The following is a 20221-nucleotide window of genomic DNA, read 5'->3' as shown; positions in this document are numbered from 1 at the left end:
ACCATTGATTTTTTGTATGGAACTGGGACTAACACTTTGTTTACATATATGAGAAGCTTCCAATCATAACAAAGACATTCTAATTAAGACAAAATGAGTAAATCATTAAATCAATTATTGACAAGGATAAAATTGAGACATGTGAAACGAGGACACCAGAAATATGTCTATGCTATTGTCCTTGTTTGAAACCATTTAGATTGAGGAATCGTTAATTACTATCTTTTATGGTTCGTTAAACAATGGAAGGGAACGATGAAATCTGCCACAGCTGGAATTCCTGTGCTGGTCACATAAAGGGCAAAATTAAATGGTGAGAAACAATTCTTTGTTATTCTTGGTTTTTGGTGAGGTTTTTGATAGCTCTTCTCTTTTTAGTAGTGTTGATTCTGAAAAGAACATGGTGGTTGACAACAGGTTTTGATCAGTATGCTCTGATCGTCTTCAGGTTTTGTTTTGTTAGGGGTTTATTTTTTTGTGGTATAAACCACAATAACAACAATTAAATGTAATCACCAATATAAAACACAAAATTAATTTGCAATATATTTTGACAGTGTGAAAATGTTGCCTCTTCTGAAATAGCAATTTTGTACGAAATTGAAATTATTATCGAAACGTCTATCTCACTAATCCCATTCCTGGTATTATCACTCATGTGTATCCAGTGATACAATCAATGCATGTTCAAAGGAGCCTACTGTGTCAAAGGTCACAGCTACAAATGGTGTACATAGTTGGAAGGATGTATAGATATTACGTTTTTTCCCCCCAGATTTTTTGTTACAGAACATAATTCAATAAGGCCTATATTTCATAATTTCAACATTTTCACAGTCATGCATAGAATTTGACAGGGCAGGTCAAAAACCAAGTGCGATTTTAAAATAAAATAATAAGCATCAATTGTGAAAGAAATATATTGACAAGTAAGCTGAAGACAGGACAAGTCTGGTGGTCTTGTTTTTTCTTCATTGCATCATTTTTGTCTCAAAAGAATGAATTTCAAATGTTGAGTTTGAGTCTCACAAACATTTTCAACCCTACTGAGTATGACCATGGAGTTCCGTGGTATGAACCATAAAACAGGAGAGATACATCTTTTTTTCCGATGATAAAACTGTGTTCTCCTTTTGATTCTAGTCTCTTTTCCTTTTGATTCTGGACTTCCCGGTCCAGTACAGATTCTGATTCTGAGCCAGCAAGTCGAGTCCTGCAGCTTGTGGATTTCCCCCAATAAATTTTGAGTCCTGATCTTTAAACATCATGTTCAAGACCATTTTTTAAGCCAATTACTTCTATAACTGTATCAATCCTAAGGCTTGAAGCAGAAAAAAACAGCTTCTACTCTTTGCTCTGTCACTCAAACCAAATAAACCAATAAATTCAGAACAGACTTGGGGAAAAAAAAGCATGTTGAATGGTTTGATGGTACATGATGATTGTTGTAATGAGTGTGGTTTAATGCACAATCCACCTGTCTCTCCCTGTAGTATCCAGTCACCTGTCACTATCTCTACCCTTTGATCTAAAAGGTGAAGGGACTGTAATTAACACTCTGTTGTAAGTCTATTTGTCCACACTTGGTCCCCCCTGCAAGCCTTTGATGTTGGGCCGGGGCTCCTAAATCATTCAATGTTTGGCCTGTCAGTGACCCGTATGTTGTGTGGGTTTATTGTGTGTGAATGTGACAATAATTTGGATGTGGTGTATGGGGTGTACTTGTTATTAAACCATGGGGAAACATTCTTGAGGTTTTGTTAACTGGTGGTAGTAGTTGTTAAATTGTGGGACTGGGTGGTTAGTCTGACAGGTTCTGTCTCTAATACTCGGATAGAAAGGGCCTACACTTTTACCATGTTTGCAATAATGTCTATTTTCATAGAACCAGCGATTAGAAAGGATTGTTGCCACTGGGGGGGGGGGGGTAGCAACTGTTTTCCAGTGTGGGCGAAGGGCAACCCTTTTCTTTGTTGAGGACACTACATATATCTCTGGGGGGCACTGGGAAAATGTGGGGGAGCAAGGCCCCCCAGGCTTTGGCATTGGCAAGAACTCTTGTATAAAGATTTTTGTTTGTAGTTCATGCCTTTTTAAAAATTACAGTGATGTACAAAATAAATCAATTAGTGAAAAAAGAACAGACTGACTTGAACTGCCCGAAAATGAACCAAATCAGAGGATAGGTTTTTCCTAAAAAAAGGCTTCACTAAAGCCTCCCATTCCTCATAAATTGCCTCAAACCTCACAGCTCATACCTCCCCGGCTAGACTTCTAACTCGGCAAAGGAAGTTACCTCATAAAACTGTCAACATCAACCTCTCATGGCATCTTGCCATCCTCCTCTTCCTCCCTCTGCATCATCTCAGACAAACAAAGTTACAAGCAGGCCTGATACTTCACGGAGGCAACGAAGGCGACTGTCTCATGCCCCTGGTCATTGCCTTGGTGCCCTTGCAGTACAAATGTACAACTTCCTCGTAGAGTGCCCTTTACCAAGGAGAGAATTTCTTGGTGGCTTTGCCCTTTTAAAACCGCAGCATCCAGGCCTGTCTGAGGTATTCTCATCCACATTCGGTTTTTTTTTTATATAAAATGCTCTCTTTTAATGAAACATTGCAGCCTTTTACAAAAAAAAGAGGCTATAACCCCTGAGAGTTTTTGCTCCGAGATAAATCAATAGTTCTTTGGATTAACGAAACCTAAACCCAGCCTCACAATAACAGGGAGCAGGTCCAGCTGCCCCCCTAAAAACAAAATCTGCCTGAGCTTTTAAGGGGGCTGAATGACTGAGGAGAGAATAGCCTCGTTGTATGGGGGTGTCGGACCCGTTTGAAGTTTGTCCTGTTGCCGGTGTTTGCAGAGCAGATATCCCTTCTAGTGTTGACACAGGACTTAAATCGAGGAAAAGATACAGTTTTTCTTGTGGCAATTCAAGTCTGTAACATCCCCCCCCCTTCTACTTTTTTTATTTTTAAAGTTTGCTTGTCGAGGGCCATGATTTTAAGCCGGGAATGGTGCGGTGTTATTTGAAGTTTAAGAGGAGTTCTTTGAGGATATTGTTTGGACTGTTTGCTGAAGTCTGTTCAACCCTCAGGGATATTTTTTTTATTTCATACACTGACCAGTGAGAACTATTAGCAAAGAGCACCACCTGAAAAAAAAGGGTTTTTTTTAAATAGAAGTGAACTTTTTGTGAAGGTTGACAATATTTTGGTCTGGAAACTAGAATGTTGTTGAATTTTTCAAATACTGTTGATTATGCATAAGTTCAAACTATGGCTCCTGTACAACTCCTATGATTCCTGTACAACAATGCCAAAAACAGTTGATTCGAAATTGACGCTTTCTTCATAAAATTACAAATATAATCTTTCCGCTCTGTCCAAAAAAACAATCAGTATTGATGTAGCCTGGTTCATATACTTCATGCAAAAGTGAACTCAAAGCAAACTTGAATGACACAAACAATCAATTCGTACTGTTTTTCAATTGTAATGCAAAATGATTGCTTCACCTTCCAAGTTGTGTGAAATTATATGAACTGGAGCTAAAATGCTGAAAATATTATAATGTACAAGTCCTTTAGACGATCAGCATACAAATCAGTTGTTTCACTACCATTGGGTGGATCGTTCCCATTTTCCAACTGAAATATAAATATATTTCTATACTACAGCGTCCATGGCTGCCAAGATTACATTTCTTCCATGCACTGCAAATTGTATCAAACAAAACAAATCCTATATAACCTCTCTCCAACACTGAATAACTAGACCGCTGACTTTATGCCAAAATATCATAAATTGGGGCCAACATGAAATGAAAAATGTCTGACCAAATGATCATCATGATCTTATCACACCTAAGGTGTTAAGAGAAATCCACCTTGCCTATCAATCAATTGACTAAACCTCTTAACATGATAAAGCGGCTACTAAGACCCATGGGTGACATTCAGATATTGCATGTAAATTAGTTAAGGGATTAAAGAGATTAGTAGATTGGGATAGGATTAGCTTGTCATTTGTGTTTGCATGTAGGGTGTGAATTTATCAGGATTTGGGGATTATAGGGGAGCTGAACAGCTTCTGTGGGACACAGTGTTCACTTAATGAGTAGGCGGAGCTACCATATGTAAGAAGGGGGTCACTTGGAAGTATGTAACAAATACATCATACATGTAGCACATCACTTCACCAGTCTGCCAGCTTTTTTCAAACTAGCCAGCCAGAATAGTTGGACAGAATTTTGACTGGTCCTTGGCCGTTTTAACTGGCATATGGCCTGTGCTGACAGTTTGGCCAGTATAGACGCTGTGACCTCTGACGTCTCACCTCTTTGCACACACGTCACACGCGGCGGCTGTCTGCGCTAACCATTTAGGATGGTAGTTATGTTTACGTGTAAACGTCGCGTCGCCTAAAATGCGCACTTCACTGAATAACGCGCGTTGACATTTACCACCAAAATGGCGCATCCAAGATTATTTTGATGATGTCGTCAGGTGAATAGGGTTAATAGGGCTATGGTAAGATCACAACTGAGCAAGTCCTGCTGTTGAGTGTGTTTTTCACAATACCCACTGGACCACTGGCCAAAGTCTAGTAATTTTAGCTCCGTTGCTCATTTTTCGCTGCATCTCAATATTATCACCAGTGCTACACACACAATGTCCCTTTTTGTCTTCAACATCTTTACCTTCCAAATGAAAATTTGTGTTTCTGCCACTTACATTTGACACCGTGAAATACAAGTTTATCTGGACCCAGTTTCTTAAAGATATATGGCAGGAAATGCTGCTCAACAAATGTCTTCTTTGAGCAAAAGGTGAGTTGGGCACCAGTCAAAAATACTTAAATGGAATGTTGGCTGGAAACCTGGTAAACAGGACTTTTTTCTGTGCCTTACAAGTTTTTGTGTGCACAGCCTTTATGAAATTGGGCTCTATGCCCATCTTGGGTCAACCTTTTGTAACGGATCTTGCTGCGCCACTATCACAGAGTATTTACACAACAAAAAAGTTTCTCTTTTTTATCTCCATGCTTCAACTAGCTTCCATCAACCCATGGGCCTGCCACCCTGTCAAACATTTACCCACTCCTTGTTGTTGAGTGTTCCATTACATTTTACGCCCGCCTCTCCATCACACTGACCTAATTACGCCCATTCTTCCAGAGTAATTTGTCTGCAATGACAAGTGGTAGGGGGTTATTAAACTGCCCCTGTTTGTTAAACCAAACCTGTTGTTATACTCCCTTCAGCTTTCCCCCCATCTGTGGAAGGATCCACATAATGCCCCTCAACCCTGAGCACAAAGGTCGCCCTGACCTGACAGATTGGGGGTGTGCACCTATGTTTTTGTCCGTGGACCCCCCCTGGGTGGTTGGGTTCATTGTTGAAGGGGATACATTTATCTTCTACCTGTCTCCGCTCCTTTGTGGTGTCTTTACCTTGGTGGTCTCCCAGGACCACCTTCTGCAGGGATGTCAACCTTATCTGGGTAACTTGATCCTCGGCTGTAAGGCTTCCCTACCATTGCCAAATCAAAAGTGAAATCACCTTCGCTGCAGGAACATGGCATGACTACCAACTGCAGTTATTTTCCTTGTATCAGTTCTTATCAAGTTCATGCACTTTGGTCTTGTAGACATTTTTTGCAAGGTGACAGGCTGAGGTTTTGCCGCGAAGAGGTTGGAAAACTATGGTAATCCATAAACAAAACAAATGGCCACAGTTTGTAACAATATTACACACACAAAAAAATTAAATTGTTGGATTTGTTTGAAGGAAACAAACAAAACATGGGAGGTATTTTAGTTAATTGAAAGTTTGCAGAAAATGTTGAATTTGGTCACAACAAATTGAATGTTTCGCTAACATTGGGCCAACCATGCCAAACAGCCAGTATGTTTTTCAGCAATAGTGTACGTCTTTACTTCTGTAACAAGCCATATTGGAAAACTACCTAACTGCTAGTAGTACCATAAACCAGAGCTGTGTATTGGGAGAGTTGCGACATGGAGGGACCAGTTTGCCTTGGTCACGACGGTTGCTTGACGCCATTTTTGGTCAAAATGCAGCACAATCCATGTGCAGTCCAGACTGGCACCCGTGTGTGCACATGTGTTGTTATAAGGACAACAAATGGCTTCTTTAACTGCAAGTTGTACACAGCTCTGCCAAAAGCTTTACAGAGTGTACAGGGCTTAAATTGGGGGTGGGGGGGGGGAGGGAATCCACTAGACCACAAGGCTTGCAGCTCAAGTGTTTTTACAAGACATTTATTTGACAAGTCCAAAATCAAAATGAGTTCAACAAGCACTTGGAGAAGATTTAGAGAGAAAATTGTAAGATATTATTTTTATTCATAGCCAACATTTTTTTCACAAAGCTACATATTGAGGTAGCCCATTATTATTCAATAAAAAAAACACAATACTGCCAGGCTTGTCCAGTTCTGAGTTTACTGGCCCAACGCTAAAATCACTGGGCTCTGGCCAGCAACCCTAAGTAAATTTTGAGCCCTGTTGTATTACCACCTTGGTGAGGTGGCCCTCATTTTAAGTTTTAAAAAAGGCCCAAAACTGTTTTTAGAGCCAACTCTCCTCCAAAAGAACATCAGTTTTGTACCTAGTAATTTACTCATTTCCCCGCCTATTGACAAGATAAATCAGAAAAGACTCTGTAAATTTCAATTTCACAGTGCCAAAACTGTTTTTAGAGCCAACTCTCCTCCAAAAGAACATCAGTTTTGTACATAGTAATTTACTCATTTCCCCGCCTATTGACAAGATAAATCAGAAAAGACTCTGTAAATTTCAATTTCACAGTGCCAAAACTGTTTTTAGAGCCAACTCTCCTCCAAAAGAACATCAGTTTTGTACATAGTAATTTACTCATTTCCCCGCCTATTGACAAGATAAATCAGAAAAGACTCTGTAAATTTCAATTTCACAGTGCCAACAGTAAACTCCTCCCGGCTGTGTTTCCACCACAAAAAAATCATTTTGCAAAGCAAACTCCAACCATCCCTCCTTCCCTCCCCTCTGAATGAGATCGAGCAGAACTTAAGGAGGAGAGTATTACTTAGGGAGATAATTCCCCGCTAAATCCATGAATCGGCAGCAAAAAAAAAGTTAAGATGACACCTTTAGTGTTTGCATCTCATGAGAAGATGTCTTTATGAGCAGAGTTTACACGTCCTTCGACAAATCCCTCCCAGCCAAATGACATCTTCCCCCATCCTTGACAAGTTGGTCAATATCCACAGTCGCGTCTAATTGTCCGCATCTTGTTTTGAATGCCGCCTCATCATCTGTTTTTAAATGGTTCCTCCCCTTAGTCTAAGACAGGAGGATCAGTTTCAAGAAAGCCGATTGTTCAGGGAAGAAGAGGCTCGCCGGCTTATCCGCGCCGGCAAGCCGGATGAACCTTACTTAAATAAGTCTCTGGAATCCCATCAGGAATTCAGAGGTTTTTGTTGTCGCTCCCTCCGCTAACCAAATAATACATGTATGTTAGAAAAATAAAAGATCTGAACGGGGAGGTAGGATAATATGGATGGTAGAGGCGTAAAAGGCCCCTTTGACTTGATTGACCAATTTGATGTCGATTACAAGTAAAAGGTATGCGTAAAGGCCCTTTGACTTGAGTGCACAATCTGACGTCGATTACGAGTGATGTACACTTTACCTTAGCACTAAGCCACTTAAATTGATATCTATCTTTATGGGTTGACTGCATTCAATGCAGTTACAATAGGGCTCATCAGATAGGCTTTGTTGAACTGTCGCACCATCTTTGTATTGTTCCCTGTGTGCCAATAGGGATACTCATTATTGCTTATTGTGAAAAAAAAGTAGGCTCAGACTATTCTGTCCTTCCAACCTCAGTTTGGTATTGAAATAGGAGACAAGCAAGATTGGTGTACTGTGACGCACCTAAAAATGGACAACCTCATTCCCAGGGATGTTCAGTCTCTCTGCACTGTTTTACCCACAGTACGACTTGCTCAATCGAAACCCCTGGAAGTGTGAAATATCGAAATATATTGGATATAAGACTAGAGTCCTGTGGTTGTCCTACTTGTGTAAGAGAATAGAGCTATAGCTCCATGGTTAGACTCAGAGCGCGCTGTCAAAAGAAGCATCAAGTCATAAAGAAACTGGTTTCCTCTCATTCTTTCTTTGATCACATGACATGTCTAACTGTATGCACTGTTAAACATGTAAAAAAAACAAGATTCATTTGAGGTGGGATGACATAAACCAACATACTTGCATTTTTACACAAAACATAGGTTGTGTTTAAAAAAATTGAAAATCGTTGCCTTTAAAGATGGCCGAATTTACACTGGGTGAGGTGAGGTCAAGTGAAAACTAGCTATAGACTGACCCCTTGCACAATGCGTAACACACTTATATGCGCCTATCTTGTCCGCCATTTTGCTAGTCAAAATGTGCACCGTATTGTGAAATGGTATTAGTTTAGCAGGCCAAGTGGAAGAGCAAATCTTTTAAAATCTGTTAGGGAAAAATTAATGAGAGAAACCTTAAAAAAGAAAATTAATGGTTCTGTAATATTCATCACTTTTTTTTTCTTCTTCTTTATCTTCAGGTCATTTTCTTGGAAATAATACGGTTTTGGATCGTCTACGAGATGACGGATTCGAAATTGAAAATGTCCCTGCTTATGAAGAAATCAGATTGTAAGTAAATTGTTTTGTGTGTTTTTTGTGAAAGATGCTTGCTCACTGCCTGACACTTCGTTCTTGTAAAGGGATGGCAATTTTACCTTGGTAACGGGCAACTCTATGAAGGAAATATATACTTCGAATAGGCACGAGGCAATGACCAGGGGCATGGTATTGGTAGACTTGTGGACAGGTCATAAAGGGTCTGCCGCGGTGATATAGTCGAGATGTGGCGGTGCTCTCGTGAGATCACTGCTCTCACGCAAACTGCTGGTTGCCGACTTGTACTCCCCATTAAATTGGACTGTAGTCATGAGAGCAGTAGCCTTGCGGGGCCAGCAATCTCATAAGAATACTGTGGGAAACGCGGGGAGAATCAGAATAGAGTCGGAACGCTATCACCGCAACAGGCATTTAACGACTCGCCACATTTCTAACGGCATGGAGGCGATTGCCTCGGTAAAGTACCATGGCCTGCCGTACATAAGTACTTGCACATTAAGTGGTTCTTTAAGATTTTAAACGGCGGTAGTGAATGTCACTTGTCATTGATCTATCTGCTACTGCAAATCCCATTATTCAGCTACACTACCAACAGTGTCAAATTTCACTTCGCTTTAGTAACCGTTACAATCTTAGAAACTTTAGAATGCGTGAATACTGGTTATAATGCTTAGTTTAAACAAAATCAGGATTTTGTACCTACTTCTCAATCTTTTACTACTTGGGAGAGCATTTTACAACTGGGCAGATCATTATTTTGACAACTTTGAGGAATGTGTTTTTACAGCGAGAGCACATTTGACTATACACTTAGCTGAAGGGCCTTTTGTGGGTTTTCAGTGACAGTGTGTGATCTTAGGCTAAGTCAAGTCTCTTCCTAACTCGGAACCCACTGTGGGTTTGCAAAGGAGCAAATCTCTCATTGCTTTGGTTTCTCTTTCTGTGAGACTACCATTTGAAATGACTTGGAATCTTTGCCCTGCATCATACCAACATCCCTGCCCACCTTATAGTTCATTCAAAAATCTGCCCTTTTATACACCATTGCTCAACAGCCTTTCAACATCTGCCAAAAAAAATGGACATGTCTTTCATTCCAAAAGTGGTGGGGAGGGGTTCTTAAATCCCCCTCCCCCCTTCAGCCACATCTTCTAAAAGTCTCAGTGTATTTAACAATAGATTTTGGACTCACAAGGTGTCACTAAATCTGGGGCAATTTGCATCAACAACATCCCTCTGATGGCATTTTGTTGTCTTCACTTTCTTTGGGCTCTCTTACATCCCATACAAACTCTTCCATTTGCAAACAGGGAGACCACCAGTTAGACTTTTTACAGAGGGCTCCAAGAGTCTCTGTGTTTTTCTTACTTAATCTCTATTCCTCTCAGACTCCTGCATCCATAAGAGCAAAAGGCTATAATCACCCCAGTTGTTTGTTCTCTAATGCATCAATCTGCCTGTAATCTTTAACCCATCGTAGGGGGTTCGGGAGAACAAACCAGTTTGGGGCTCGTTTTTTTAAAGTTGATTATGCCAACAAGTCTTGTAGGAATTTCTTTCCTCTTGTTTTGTGCCAGAGTGCCAGAGGCCCGCCCAGGCCGGAATGCTGGCTAACACCTTGGGTGCATGTAAGGAGTTAATTCTTGTATACAGAATCTAACAGAAGGCGTCTTTCCGTCATCCTCCATTGTGAAGATGTGCAATTAAGACACCCCAGTGTCCGATTTCTCTGCCTTTTCAAAAAAATTGAATTGCTTTAAAATGACCAAGTGTCACAGTTGACCTTTTGCTGCCACACACATTGTTTTTTTCAAACACCTTCAAGTTTTAATTATAGAGCAGGGAGTCAGTTCAACAAGAGACATTTCTTTCTTTCTTTCTTTTGAAGTCTTTCTTTCTTTTGAAGAAAGAAAGAAAAAGAAAAAGTTTGGCCCTGAGCGACTTTAAATTGAAATCTCTTACTTTTCTTAATGCTGTGAGTGAAGGTATCAGAAATAACCACACCGACAGAAAGAGTTCCATTTTGACACCTCGCTCTGTTGGTTTTTGTTCCTCTTTCCACTTCTTGGAATTTAACACAGAGCTTTAAGACACCTTACAGAAACCCAGCTTAAAATCCTCTTAACCATCACAAAAACAATTAATTGTTTATGGAGGGGTTTTATTCCATTTCTACTTAAAGACTGGCTCCCAAGGTAAACTACAGTTTTGGGATCCACTCATTTTTCACCGATCCTTCCGGAGAAATATTCCTGTTTGAAGTACTTTCAAGGTTGAGAAAAAAGGCATTTAAAAACCTTCACAATAAACCTGTAACTTGTTTTCTTCATTAGATTGCCATTCTATTTCCTTATTCGTTGAACGATGTTTTAGTGAAAGTGAAAAGATTGAATGAATTTCATCCTCCAAAAAGTAAATAACAGACATTCTTGTTCCCCTTATTGCCTCATCGTCACAATTCAAGTTTCACCTTTGACAAAACCGTACTTTAATAAGGCATGCCACTTTTCAGCTGATCAGCTGATTTCCTCTTTTTCTTTTCGACACAGTGCCATAGAAAACAGACTTTAAAAACACTGTACAAAAGTTAAGCGTGATCGGCAATTTCCTCTCTTTTTTGCAATTAGAAAGTTGCATATCTGTTTAACCATGAGTACCCAATTTGTAAAACCTTTTGCAGAAAGCACTCTGAGATGACCCCAGATGACCTGAACTGGCTCCTGGATGCCACGGAGACCACATCCAGAGGCAAAAAGCAACGTCTGCGTAGACGGAGAAAGAAGAAGAAGAATCTTCAGCAAGAGTTCCCGCCCAATGAGCAGCCCCAGAAAGATTCATCTGTAGAGACTCCGGAGGACAAAGACAGCAAGCCGGAGCGTAAATTCATCGACCTCTGGGTCCCACTCACGTAAGTTCTCAAGAATTCTTTCAACAATTAATCTTTATTTTACTCACGCAATTTATTAGAAATCATGTGAGTGATTTACTAGGATTCTTCCTCACTCTTAACAAAATCCAACACCTTATATGGTATTTTACACCCAAACTGTTGATTGTGGTGGTTTACCTGACCCAAAGTAAAGCATGATCAGTTTACTAGTATAGTCCTCAGTCCAACAAAATCAAACAAAACTTGCATTTGGAATTTCATAAAGTTGGATTTTTGAAGGTTTGGGGATGGTTTGTTTGATTAAGCACTGCCTAACACTTGCCTCAAAGGAATGCAATTTTGTAAGTAACAAAATTCTAAGAATCTAAGATGCAGTATGGATTCATTGAAAATGTAGAGGCTATCTTGTTGGTTCGAGTTTTTATCAACACTTCACCATATCTTTCTATTTTAAAACTCTCCTCCATCACAGCTCGACTATTTTTTTTTTTTTTTAACTCCTCTTTTTAAGTTAATGTATCCAAACTGAGGTCGAAGGGAAGCTTGACTGGTACCTTTTGGTGTTATAAAAAGTATCAGTCATTAGTGATGCAGGTATGATAGTTGGTACTTGGGGGAAAAAGTAGTCTGAAGGTTTTATTGAGTACAATGGCTGACCTAAATGTACCCATGTCTAGGCTTTAATAGACTTTTCAGGCTATTTGCTAAAAAAATCTGTTTTAGCCCAAGAATCGGAAATCTGAAAGTAGAGAGAATATTATGAAAGGTTTATATACCAGATACATGAAGAAAATTAGCAGTCATAAGTGATACCACATGTAACTAACAGTCATTAGTGACAGCCCAGATTCAAGATAAAAATGGCTGCTGCCCAAAACCTCTACAGGTCCAAAATATTGACAAGCGTTTACATTCTGTGTGGGACCACCCCTGATGGCTAAAGGCAAAAGGAAATAAAAGGCATTGATCCGAGACCTCATGACATGACTCTCAACAAAACGTCCGTCTTAATTCATTTCCGCTTTGCTTGAAAAGTGAGCAAATTTACCGAGTAAACAACGGTGCTTGTTTTGGATGGACATAGACCCTCGTTGGGGGCTATATTTGTTTGCATATGCATTATTACCTGCTATGTGAATGAGGGTGGTGATGTATGGGCTGGGAGTAAACTGGTTTAGGACGCGTCCAGGAAATTCACAGTTTAAAGCAATTGGACCCTTTCGGTAAACAGTATTGTCAAAGGCCCACACTTTGTGTATCACAACTTAAATATAAAATAACAAACCTGTGAAAATTTAGGCTCAATTGGTCATCGGAGTCAAGATAAAATAACGGGAAAACCCTCCCTTGTATCCGCACGTTTCGCCGTGTCATGACATGTGTTTAAAATAAATCCGTAATTCTCGATATCGAGAATTGATATTTTTTTACTGTTTTCTCAAAAAGTAAAGCATTTCATGGAACAATATTTCAAGAGAATTCTTTCACCACTACCTTCTGTAAACCCTGTAATTTATTTGTAAATCTGTGAATTTTTTTTTTTTCTGTACCGAAAGGGTCCAATGGCTTTAAAGGAAGCTTTTTTCTAATGGGTACCTTTTGAAGATTCTATTAAAAATGCCTGATCAACACAAGGCTTTTTCCAAACTGCAGGGCAGTTTAGTGTATGAGCCCTCACCTGGAAGTGGCCGTCGACCTTGTGATAATAGGCGATATCTCTTTCTAAATATTAAAACCAATTTAAAAATGACTTGATGATGGCAGAACAACAAAGTTGAAGTGGCTTGGGTGGCTAGTGCGTAAAGCACTCGCCTCTCAACACTTTGGCCCTGGTTCGATTCCCAGCTAGGGACATGTGTGATTAGAGTTGTGCATTGGTTCTCTCCTATGCTACAAGGTTTTTTCTCAATTTGTCCTCCCTCTGGAAATAACAAACACTGGCTGTGCTCCTTTGGGTTGATATGGCTGGCTGGCAAAGGCGCCTTGCATGCCTGCGGCTCGAAACATCATAGCCTTCTCAATTCAGCTTCTCATCTTCAAGTAAGGATGATTAGCCTCTCAAATTATTATTACAGGCATGATATTCTCTGTACTTTTGTTTGATTTCTGAGTTTTGGCCCTTGGCTAAATCAGAATTGTTGTCAAAAATAGCCTGATAAGTCTATTAAAGCCTACACCATGTGTACATGTAGGTCAGCCCTGTACTCTATAAGATGTTCGAACCAGTTTGCAAGGATAAATATTATACCTGTTGTTATTATTATTAAAATGATAACATAATAAATTCACAATTGTCTTAGCTGTCACAATCTGTACACCCTTCCCCCATACACATCTGTAACCTGCCCCTTGTTGCCAGAGGTTCCATGAATTGTAAGAAATTATTCAGATTGTGTTGATTTCCACTTGTAAACATTCCTGGGAAGATGTTTGCTCTGAAGATGCCAGCCAATTGGAAAACTCTGGGAGACCCCGGGAGTAATTAAGAGCGATGATGTTGGTTCTGTTGATGAAAGTGCTCCGATGAATGTACCTTGAATAAAAATTAAAATATTTTTGACCACATGAGGGTGCTTTCTTTACCGGCAACATCATTGTATGTATCACATGCATGATATTCTTCATACTTCTAAAATTGCTTGCCCTTTGAAGAATTTGTTTAATTTTTGTATTTAAATAAAATAATAATACACTTTTTCCCACTTTTTCTAAAAAGCCAAATATCATCTGTGTCTCACACTTGTCTTATTTTGTATGTATGTATTTCACCTACATGACAATGGCCAAAGAAACAATACTGATAATAGCAACAATGATCATTGACCAAAACCAAGTTTGCTTCACTTGTTTCACATAAATAACTTAAATTTGGTCCATACACATCCTAATTTTTAATTTTTTTTTATGCTTTATGCAAGTCGCCTGAAACACAAGGCCTGAAGGCCACTTCAAGGTGTGGGCTACAATTATTTTTTCCAGAGGCCGTTGCCACCTTCTCCTAGGGCTGAAACAGGGTTAACCCCTTTACAGTCCATACGGATGTAGGCTTGGGTATCATCAATTCGAAGCCGGGCCGGTAGAGCAGAAAGCAGTGCCTCCCCAATTTTATGTAGCAAGTGTCACGACCGGGATCCGAACCCAAACCCTGCTGATCAAACACCAGTGCTCGAATCCGGTGCTCTTAACCGCTCGGCCATGACACAAAAAATTTAAATTCAATCCAATAACATACAAGCATTTCCATTTTCCTAAGTGTTTTGCTGCACAGGTGAAGGAAGTCTCTTCATCAGTCATTCACTGCTCCTGCTCTTCAATTTTGTCTGTGTTTTTTCCATCAACTTTCTACCTTTTATATTCGACCTCTTTCTCAGACACTCATTGTCCCTGTGAATCTCAAAACATTATCATTTTGAAAACATTCTAAATGCATCTCTACACCCTGACCCCATTAGTAACAAATAAATTAACCCACAAAAAAAAATCAGTTTCTGAGAGGACAACAATACTTGCAGATCAGAAATGGTGCTTAATGTGAGGCGCACAGTTTTATTTTATATTTTTCAAATATTTGGGAAGGTTCTTGATGTATGTTTTCAATGTTGTAACGTCACCATTCATACTTCAGTGTGAATAAATTCAGAACTCATGCTTTGATCTTGATAGTATTTTCTCTTTTGTAAAGGGCAACTCTGTGAGGAAATTGTAATTTTATATTTGAACATTTTAAGAGACCCAAGGCAATGACCAGGGCCCAGTTTCATAAAGCTGTTAGGCAAAAAAACTGCCTAGCATTCGCTTTGCTTTAAGCAAAAACTGAGTGGGGCACTAGACAAGTTGCATCAGTTCTAAACCTTGTGGAATGTTGGCTGGTAACCAGTTTTTGTTTAGCAGGATTGTTATCAAGTTTTTATGCTTACAGGCCTTATGAACATTTCAAACATCATCTGCAATACAATTGGGTCAATTCTACAGCCCCCATTACTTCAGTAATGTGACAAATTATTTGCAGAAGTGTCAAAACATACACGCTGCCTGCTCCTGAATAGAGGAAGAAAAAATGCTGGCTAAAGAAAAATAGGGCATTGAAGAATGGGGAGGGGCAGCTTTTGTCAAGTGTCTGGAAGCACTTGATGTGTTTTTTCATTATCCTAACATCAGCATTCAGCAGTGACAGCATTTTAAAGACGTCTGCATATATAAAATTGGTTCAATTAGATCACACACACACCTACGTCTTAAGTAGGACCAAGCTGTTTGTGTGAGTATGTGTCAGCGCTCAGCTTTTCTCAAGAAGCCCCAAGAATTTCAACCAGCCCCTTGAGGTGGAACCTTTCAGATGCCTTTTAGGAAGAGTGGATTGTGAAAATGGTTTGATGGAATGTTGCCGAAAGAGAGTTGCTTTTTAAGTGGTCCGGGGGATGGGGGACTTAATACGCCATCAGAATTATTCATGTGACTTTTATCTTTTGAATAAAAGTCATTCAGTCCTGGCAAATGTTGTCAAGGGTTGCAGTTCCTTTTATTTTTTCTACCGGTGTGTAAATATTCCAGTATGATAAGAGTGGGTTTACTTGAAAGGAACTAAGTCCATGGATGATGCATTTTAAAATAGGAAATATTGCTTCAAGAGCTTGACTTTGTAACTGAAACAAAATGTTTTTATCAATTTAAGGAAAAACACTGGCATTGCAGATCTGAGTACATTTTGAGTCACAAGAATGTTACTTTGAACCTAAGTACTTTGCTAAACGAATACAAGTACCTTCAGAGCAGTACTAGAGTCGCCTACTTACATTGTACTGTGTAGGAATAGTCAACACAGTAAGCCCGGTTCATACTTCCTGCGAATGCGAATGCAAAGCGAATTTTGGCAGCCAATGTTTACAGGAGTTGAGCACATTTCAACTGATGCAAATTTGTGATGTCAAATTTCGTATCGCATTCGCATTTTCAGGAAGTAAATTGAGCCGGGCTTTTTTTCAGGTGTATTTTCAACTTTGTGTGTGACTGTAAACTAAATTCCAGCACGACATTGCATCAGCGAGAAATTTAATTTCTTTTCTTTCTTCCTTTTTTCTTTCTGCTTACAGTGGGAAACCGTTACCAAAGATTACTGAAGATCCGAAGGGAGTTACAACGATCTCTCCTTACCGTGACACAGGAAGTGGATACAACTTCCCGCGCGGATCAAGCTGCCTCTCTGCAATATCTAGTCCTCTTTACGTAACACTCACGTTACTCCTAAATTTCCTCGTGACGAGACTTTGTGTCACACTCTCACCTGTGAGATAGTAACGTCACAGCTCCATGATATTTTTTCTAACAAGACTGAGCCAAAAAAACATAGTTGTTATTTTTTAGTATATCTCATGAATATTTATTATCCTATTGTACAGTCAGGACTGCCTTATTATATAATTTGCATAAAGTATTCATTTTTTGTTTTTTTTCCTTTGCCGATTTTTGGGCAGGTTGTATAAAAGTTATTTGTTCATATGAAGGGCCTGTTTATCGATTACACATTTTAAGGTTGTTGTTTTTTCTCTCTGACTTGTGAGACCAGTTCATACAAAAGCCAAGCTGTTTTTGAGAGTCAAGGGAATATTTTCAGACAAATATTTTTAAAATTAAGTTCAGGGACATCTTTTGAGTTATTGTTACTTTGGGTTAGCGGAACAAAATACAAACTGGCCTTATTTTGTTGTTTAGTTATTGTATTTTTCTTCTATCAGTTGATCTATGGACCAAGGTGAACATTGAATGTAATTAGATTGAAAATTCAGTGACTTTGAGCCACTTGATAGACTTGTGAACAAGTTTGTTTCAGTGATAGCGGTATGACTCTCTACACGATTATCGTGTCACTGGCAAAGTTCTCCCGAGACTGCTGGCCCCCACGGTCGTTCTGCTCTCATGACTATGGTCTCATTTAGCAGAGAGGAGCTGGGGAGCCAACAGCCTCGCGCAAGAGCAGTGATCTCGTGAGGCCAGTCTTCAACCGCGGAGGGCTGTCTACTGAGTGTATTACGCTATCACGACATTCAGAGTTTTCCACAAATCTAGCCAGTTTATGGTGTCCTCTTCGAGCTCCATTTTTGGTATTAAAAATAATATATAAATTAGACCTGTATCACCATGCATTTGTTTCTTTCATACCAATCCATATGGTTGGTTATAGCTGGGTCCCATTTTTATTTTGGCACTTAAAGCCCATTTGAGTATCCTAGGAACCAAACAAAGCTGGCTGCTAATGTTAAAGATTTGTGTTTTCGTACGATGTCAGTAATCTGCACAAATTAGCTACTTTTAAAAGAGTTTTACTTTAAACAACCAAACGTTGGTTTGATTCCCAGCTTAGACCGTGTCCGAAACGGCGACTTCGGCTACAGCTATGGCTAGATCAGCGTTCTGTCAGTGGTGAAGAATAGGCAGACGCGCGCAATCTAGCCGTACCTGTAGCCGAAGTCGACGTTTCAGACACGGACTTTCTTGGCCTCTTGAGTCATAGGCCATATCCAAATTGGCAGCTACAACTACATCGTCAATTGTTGACAAAGCCATTTTGTCCTTTCAGCAGAGAGATAAACATTCATGCAATTTTGAATTACCGGTAAAGTTTGATTTTCAAGTACTGCATTCAGGGTGGATCAAGATGGGGGGGGGGGGTCTTCATTCACAGAGTCCACCATTTGCAATTATAGGATGGCACCTACTAAGCCTCCATCATCCAACAGCCTGGATATCTTCATCTTCCTGACTGAAAAGTGAAGACTACAGCTAGATACCCAACTTACAGTCGAAATGACTTTTAACCTTAAACTTGAAAACACGTTCATGCCTTTTCCAGGCGTACTCATGCAAACTGCTGTTACTGGCTTCTGATTAAAAGCCAAACGGAGCATAGTATAAGGTGCTTTCATGCCAACTCAGAAGCTCCGAGTTTAAATTAAACTATAGTGCAAGTCAAACCATGGTCGAACCCACTGCCACAATTCAGTACTTTTGAATGTCATTGACACTCAATCTCACACAGGTGTGTGACAAAGTAGGGTAGGGGGCAACTGCCCACCCAATTTTGACAAACATATTGGAGAAAATTCCCAGGTTTAAATTCAACTAAAATAGTGCAAGTCAAACTATGGTGCAACCCTCTCCACAATTCCAGTACTTTAGAGTTTCATTGACACTCAAGCTCAAAGGCGAATGACAAAGTGGGGCTGGGGGCAACTTATCTCCCAAATTCTACGAACACAGTGGGGAAAATTTTGACAAAGTAAGAAGAAGAGAAATGAAACAGGGAAAGCAAAACAAATACTTTTAACCTGTGTACAATTTTGGGCACAACAACCCCTCTGTCCTGCTAATAACCCAAGAGTTCTATAGCCTATGCGCCAATGCCAATGCTGACTTTCTAGGCAAGCAGGCAAGACTTTTTGCCATTACAGAAATTTAGCAAGAATTCTACTAAATAGCCCTCAAACGCACATACAATCCTTCATCATATGTAGGTGAGCACAATGTTGGCCACATTTTTGGGGGTAAAAGGTCATAATATCTGCAAAGTACTGTGTTTCCTCATTGCACTTTATGCTGGATAACATATTCTTAATATAAATTGCCTTTTAGTCATTTAATTTTCCTTAACCCGTACAAATGTTCTTCAAATACCCATTGTTTTTATTCAGCTCAATTACTTAATTTTCAGTAACCCTAATTTTTTTGTTTACATGTAGCGCCTTCTTGGAGTAAGAGATTTTCAGAATCCATCAGAACCCTACAGAAATTTGCTTAGCGACAAATCTACCATAGTAGAGACATCTTTTATATACCAGCCAAATTACGGTGTGAACTTTCATGTCGATTAACCGATACCAGCCAAAATTTACTCTTATTTACATACTTATTTGGTAAGCAGGTTTTGTTTTTGTTTTTTCGCTTACAAATTTACCCCAGGGCCCAATGGCATGGTGCTATTTACTATGGATTTCTGCACTTATAGACCCTTTCTATTGTAGATAAACAAACCAAGCTTGTTCACATGGATGGCCAAATGTTTGCAAAACATTCAACTGTGTTCACAGTTGTAGTAACCAAATTCAACATTTCTTTCAATTTATAAAAATTTCACACCATGATTGATTGCTTTGTGTCAAACAAATTCAACACTGCTAATTGTGAATATTGGTGTAACATTGTCGAAAACTGTGGCTTCCCATAGTTTTTCAACCTTTGTTGGCAAAAATTGGGGCTTTGCCATTGCAATAGAAAGGTCTATGGCTTGTGCTGTGTTTTGGGTTCCACTAGCGCAGAATTTAGTCGTAAGCATCATCTAGTTTGGCCATATACCCATTCTATTCGTGGCTGCTGGTTTTTGTTTAAGCAAGAAATCATAAAAGACTGTGGTGAAATTCTGGTCCATACTCAATGAATTTATCTAAGGGGTGGGGAATAAGTATGATCATGTGATTATAAGTGCTTGCATAATTAACTATGTAAATACAAATTATACATAATTATAATTAAAATGACAGGCAGTGCTTTTATTCATTGTCTATACTATGTATACATATTGTAGTTCTGTACAGATGACATTGCATAACAAAGTTTTAATGAAACAAATCATGAATAATAAA

General features: G+C 39.4%; 1 protein-coding gene across 1 annotated transcript in view; it reads left to right on the top strand.

Annotated features, from left to right (window-relative positions):
- The window catches only part of LOC139946599 (metalloprotease TIKI1-like), a 44221-nt gene extending 24000 nt beyond the window's left edge, over nucleotides 1–20221 (top strand). Inside the window, 3 exon segments of the mRNA XM_071944298.1 lie at nucleotides 8620–8710; nucleotides 11379–11606; nucleotides 16679–20221. Of these exon segments, the coding sequence (XP_071800399.1) occupies nucleotides 8620–8710; nucleotides 11379–11606; nucleotides 16679–16880 (521 nt within the window). The 3' untranslated portion in view covers nucleotides 16881–20221.

Source organism: Asterias amurensis, chromosome 13, assembly GCF_032118995.1.
Source record: "Asterias amurensis chromosome 13, ASM3211899v1".
Classification (NCBI taxonomy): Eukaryota; Metazoa; Echinodermata; class Asteroidea; order Forcipulatida; family Asteriidae; genus Asterias; species Asterias amurensis.
Note: the sequence above shows the minus strand (reverse complement) of the source record. Positions and strands in the feature narration are given on the sequence as shown.